Raw genomic sequence first — 5640 nt, 5'->3', positions numbered from 1 at the left:
CCCTCCAGTGTCTTTCTTTGCAGCAGCCTTTGGCCCACTTTACCCATCAGGGAAACCAAGGCCTCCTTCCTTCGCGCACCTATAGGCGGTCCGGCTGGACCGGGCACCGCGCTGAGTCATGAGCTCCCGATGCCGTCCTGCATAATCAAATATAACCAAGTGGAGATAACCGGGACAATGGGGCTGTGTGCTCGGGCCGGGCTGCGGGAGCCCGGGGCCCAGCAGGCCTGGGCCCGGCAGGGGGCAGCGCCGCGGGGCGGGGAGGCGCGGGGGCGGGATTCCCAGAAACTTGAGCGCTGTGGGCCGCCGGCCGAGGAGGTCGGCAAAGTGTGTGCGGGGAAGCCGCGCATCTCCCACGGCGGGGCTGGGGCGGGGGTCCGGGTGGAGGGGCGGGGGCCCGGGTGGCGGGGCTGGGGCTGGGGTCCGGGTGTAGGGGCGGGGGCCCGGGCGGCGGGGCTGGGGCTGGGGTCCGGGTGGAGGGGCGGGGGCCTGGGTGGCGAGGCTGGGGCGGGGGTCCGGGCGGTGGGCCGGTCGGATCAGGGCGGGGCCTGGAGCTCGCCGGCGGATTGGACGGAGGGCGCGGGGCTGGCCCGGGCCGGGGTGCGGGCCCCGGGACCACCCGGAGCTGAGCGCGGGCGGCGCGAGGTCACGGCGGGAACCCTCCGGCCGGAGGACTCAGCCGCCCCCGAGCCCGGAGCCGCGGCGCCAGGTGTGCGGGCGGGCGGGCGTCCGCGCCGGAAGTGAGAGGGGCCCGGGCGGGAGGAAACGGGGACCGCGGTTCCGGCGACCCCGCGCTGCCGGGCCGCGGAGGCGGGAGCCCCCAGGTGGCGGGGCGGGGCGGGGCGCGCCCGGGGGCGGGGCGGGGCGCGGGCCGGGCCGGGACCGGCTGGGACAGGACCCGGAGGGCGGGACCCGCCGCCCGCGCTCCTGCCGCCCGCGCCCAGCGCACTCCCGCTGCGCCCCCGGCTCGGTCGCTGGGCCATGGGCGCCCGGTCCGGGCCTGCCCCCCGCGAGGCCGCCCGGTGCCTGGCGTGAAGGACCGCCGAGGTGAGCCGGGCGGACGGACGGGGCTGGGGGGCCCGGGGCCCGGGAGGGAGTGGCGCTGCCCGCGGCCCCGGTGCCACCCCTTCTCCCCTCTTCCTCCTCCGGAGCCCGGCGCCCCGGAAAGCCCCGCGGGCTGCGCGCCTCTTCGTGGAGGCCACCCGCGTCCCCCCGGGACTCTCTGTGTCCTCCCCGGTGCCCGCCCGCCCGCTCGGCAGCGCGCCCGTCCAGAGCCCGTCGCCCAGCGCCCGGCTGTCCTCTGGGCCTCCTGCCGCCTCCGGGCCCAGCCCACCGCCCGCAGGGCCCGGCAGGGGCCCACCCCGCGCACATGCCCCCTGGGTTTGCTCTCCGAAGTGACCCCGACCCTGAACTTACCTCCCTCCACACTCACACCCCTTTGTCCTGCCCCGACCCAGCCCTACCCACCAGAACCGACTGGACCCAGATTGGTGGATCTTTGTTTTGTTCCTTTAGATTACAAAACAAAACCAACTCCGAGGGAAAAACACACAAATAAACCCAGCCACTTGTTTGATTTGGGAGGTAACTTTTGTAAGAGTCTTCTTCTTTCTTTTTTGTTTGTTTTTTTGTTAACTCTCGCCCGAGGCTATTTCAAGATATTGTAAGGGAGGGAGAGAGATACACAGAAAGAAACATGGATGTGAGAGAGACACATCAGTTGGTTGCCTTTGGCCCACACTCTGACCCGGACCCAACCTGCCCCTTTGACCAGAATCAAACCCGGGACCCTTCAGTCCACAGCCCCACGCTCTGTCCGGGGAGCTAAACCAGATAAGGCTGTCAGAGTCTTATCTGTAAATAAGCAACCGCCGTCCCACCAGCACTCCACAACCCACGGAGCTTGCTTTTTTCCTAGGTCGCTCTGGTCCCCAAAACACCACTTGGCCCGGAGGCCTTTGAGCGTGAGAGCTCCGGCCTTGTCCCGCTCCTCCCCTGTGTGTGCGGCTCCTCTCTGTGTCCTCCCCACGCGAGCCGCCCGCAGTGACCGCCTCCTCTGCCCCCAGACAGACGGCCACCATGGGCCAGTGCTACTACAACGAGACCATCGGCTTCTTCTACAACAACAGTGGCAAGGAGCTGAGCTCCCACTGGCGGCCCAAGGATGTGGTGGTGGTGGCCCTGGGCCTGACGGTCAGCGTGCTGGTGCTGCTGACCAACCTGCTGATCATCGCGGCCATCGCCTCCAACCGGCGCTTCCACCAGCCCATCTACTACCTGCTCGGCAACCTGGCCGCGGCCGACCTCTTCGCCGGCGTGGCCTACCTCTTCCTCATGTTCCACACGGGCCCGCGCACGGCCCGGCTCTCGCTCCAGGGCTGGTTCGTGCGGCAGGGCCTGCTGGACACGAGCCTCACGGCGTCGGTGGCCACGCTGCTGGCCATCGCCGTGGAGCGGCACCGCAGCGTGATGGCCGTGCAGCTGCACAGCCGCCTGCCGCGCGGCCGCGTGGTCCTGCTCATCGTGGGCGTGTGGGCGGCCGCGCTGGGCCTGGGGCTGCTGCCCGCCCACTCCTGGCACTGCCTCTGCGCCCTGGACAGCTGCTCGCGCATGGCCCCGCTGCTCAGCCGCTCCTACCTGGCCGTCTGGGCCCTGTCCAGCCTGCTCGTCTTCCTGCTCATGGTGGCCGTCTACACCCGCATCTTCTTCTACGTGCGCCGGCGGGTGCAGCGCATGGCCGAGCACGTCAGCTGCCACCCCCGGTACCGGGAGACCACGCTCAGCCTGGTCAAGACTGTGGTCATCATCCTGGGTGAGTGGGACCCCGATTCCCCCCAGCTCCTCCGAGGCCTGGTGGAGGGGTGTGATGGGAGGAGAGGACTTGGGTGGGGAAGGTTTTCCAAGGAGGGGATGCTGAGCGGAGATCTAACTGCTGGAGAAGGGAACAGGCAGGAGGAACAAGCCCCAGGCAGCCATTCCAGAGAGGAGAGCAGGCCCGCACAGCCTCAGAGGGCAGAGTCAGATCTTGTTCTGAATTCCTTAAGTTTCTAGCAGGGAGTAATGTGGTCACTGGCTGTTGCCATATAGGATGGCCTGGGTCGGGGGGCAGCAAGAGGCCTTCCCATGAGGACATTACCCCTCCTCCCCCCATACACACACACACACACAAGAACAAGGAGTGACTCTTCCAATGACCTCCTACCCCCACGGAGTAACTGGCCTGCCCCACAGTGACCTCTTTCTCCCCACAGAACAGATCTCCATGTAGAAATGTCCAGGGCTCTGACCACCAGTTGAGAAAGGTGTCCCTTCCGGCAGACAAGTCAGATAGAGAGATCCCTCTTAGCAATTCCGCCCCATCGCTCTGCCCCGCCGGCCAGACAGGCCTCCCTCGCCTCGCACGCCACAGCCGTTGCCCGAGCTCCGGACGCCGCTCCGGCCCGGAGCCGGGAGCAGTGGGTCACCCCGGGCTCCCTCCGCAGGGGCCTTCGTGGTCTGCTGGACGCCGGGCCAGGTGGTGCTGCTCCTCGACGGCCTGGACTGCAAGTCCTGCAACGTCCTCGCGGTGGAGAAGTACTTCCTCCTCCTGGCCGAGGCCAACTCCCTGGTCAACGCCGTGGTGTACTCCTGCCGCGACGCCGAGATGCGCCGCACCTTCCGCCGCCTCCTCTGCTGCCTGTGCCTGCGCCGGGCCGCCCGGGAGTCCGCCCACTACGCGTCCTCCACGCGGGCGGGCGCCAGCACGCGCATCATGCTCCCCGAGAACGGCCACCCCCTGATGGACTCCACCCTGTAGCCAGCCGTGGCGTCCGTGGGATGCAGCAGGTGCCCGGCCGCACCCTGACCGCTCGTGGGGGTGCCCGGGTCAGCCCCGTTCGAAGGACAGAGTCAAGGCGGACCCTCGGTCTGGCTGCCGGACCTCCGCAGACACACGCAGCTCTGCCCGCTCCGGGGCCCGGGGGTTATCTGTGGTCACCTCCAGGGGCCCAGGACAGGTGGGGTTCCGGAACGGGCCCTTCAGTCATCTCAGGGTGTGGGGTTTTTAACAGACATTTTCCTGTTGTACTACACATCCCTGGCAAACCCTGTGGATCGCTTCCGTGTCCGTGGTGGTGTGCGTTAAAAGGACTCTCGGGCCATGACGCCCCCAGAGTAACAAGGGCTGGATCATGGATGCGCCATCTGCCTGAGGCACACAGAGCGTGTGGCCCCGTGAGGCCTCCGGGCTTGCCCGTCTCCGTTAGACTTGAGGGTATCCCCACGGAGGGCATGTTAAGGAGTAAACTTTTATTTTTCCTCCGAGGTCTCCCGCGCACTCTGTGTCATCGGCTCAGTCTGTCACTATGGCCCAGAATTGCCTGTCTTCACGTGTTCCCTTGCCTCCCTCGTGCCCACTGCCTGTCTTCATCCTCTGGAGCTCAGTGGTTCATGGACCACATGAGTCCTCTCCCCGCCTGCCCTTTCGTCCCAGTCCAGGTTCACAGTCACCTGTGTCCATCCCACTGCGCCCTACACACCCACAGCCAGGGCAGTGGGATCCATGGAGCAGGGTGCAGGGTTTGAGTGTTGCCATTTCTCCCCTGACGCCTGGCACACGGAGAAGCACTGGGGTGCATTATTGAACCGTCCCCTGCGGGTCTTACACCGATTTTCATGGGAGAATTGTGGTCCCACGGCTTTGAAAGGACACCGAGATGCATGCAGAGACGAGAAAGGCCCCTGGAGAAGGAGCTTCTGATTATCCCACAAAGTGTGGAATTGGTCACAAGCTCAGCCTGGCTTTTCCCACCTCACCCCACAGCCCCCAGAGGCTTCAGACATATCAGACTCCTGAGGATGAGCCCCATCTCATGTTCATAGGGTAGACCAGGATCTGAGTGTAGACCTAAGGAGGAGACAGGGTTATGTCCCTACCTCAGGTTCGCACAGAATAACAGCCGATTTGGAAAGCAGATCTCCCGGCATGTCCGCATTGCCAAAGAACCAAAACATCCAGGTCCTTCTCCGTTAAGTGGGGCTGGACTTCCCTTTGGGGAAACTCCCAGCCCTAAGGTAGCTTTGTGAGGAGGCAAGAATGAACTGGGTTGCTGGGTGCTTCTCCGGGGTCCAAAGCGGGCAGTATAGGGCTGGGCCTGCAACTCTGAGGCGATGGCCCAGGCCGGCAGCTCCCACCAGGTGCCCAGGCACATGCCCAGGAAAGACGCCGGCTCTGCCTCCGCAGAGCCCTGGGCTTGTTGGGGAGACGTGTCGTTTTGGGGGCCGAGGCAGCTAACCAATTCCTGGGACCTCCAAAGACAGCTCTGTGCTGTGCTTCACCGGCTGGGCATCCTCCAGGTTCTCCCTCACAATCCTTGGGTCTCCTTTGGGGTTTGGTCCCACCGGTTTTTCCCTTTCCGTAGGTCTCTATTCTCTACGGGGTGACTTCCAAGTTATTGTCTCCCCTGGTCTTTGAAGCTTTCAAACACCCATCCCCTCACCCCATTCTCTGAAGGACACCAAAGTGCCCACTGTTTTTTTTTAAATATATTTTATTGATTTTTTTTTTACAGAGAAGAAGAGAGAGGGAGAGTTAGAAACATCGATGAGAGAGAAACATCCATCAGCCACCTCCTGCACACCCCCTACTGGGGATGTGCCTGC

General features: G+C 65.0%; 1 protein-coding gene across 3 annotated transcripts; it reads left to right on the top strand.

Moving 5' to 3' along the window:
- Positions 1 to 893: 893 nt before the first annotated feature.
- On the top strand, positions 894 to 4299 carry LPAR2 (lysophosphatidic acid receptor 2). Of its 3 annotated transcripts, none has more exons than XM_045585875.1 (3): positions 894 to 1047; positions 2071 to 2812; positions 3483 to 4299. In XM_045585875.1, the coding sequence occupies exons 2-3, from the start codon at positions 2080 to 2082 to the stop codon at positions 3794 to 3796; spliced, it is 1047 nt and encodes a 348-aa protein (XP_045441831.1). In that variant the 5' UTR covers positions 894 to 1047; positions 2071 to 2079; the 3' UTR covers positions 3797 to 4299. The 3 variants fall into 3 exon arrangements, with proteins under 3 accessions (XP_045441831.1, XP_045441833.1, XP_045441834.1); XM_045585877.1 differs by having other exon boundaries at positions 2067 to 2812; XM_045585878.1 differs by having other exon boundaries at positions 894 to 1051; positions 2075 to 2812.
- The last annotated feature ends 1341 nt before the right edge of the window (positions 4300 to 5640 follow it).

This window comes from Pipistrellus kuhlii, unplaced genomic scaffold, assembly GCF_014108245.1.
Source record: "Pipistrellus kuhlii isolate mPipKuh1 unplaced genomic scaffold, mPipKuh1.p scaffold_m20_p_21, whole genome shotgun sequence".
Classification (NCBI taxonomy): Eukaryota; Metazoa; Chordata; class Mammalia; order Chiroptera; family Vespertilionidae; genus Pipistrellus; species Pipistrellus kuhlii.
The sequence above is the reverse complement of the archived record's forward strand: the minus strand, read 5'-3'. Positions and strand labels throughout refer to the sequence as shown.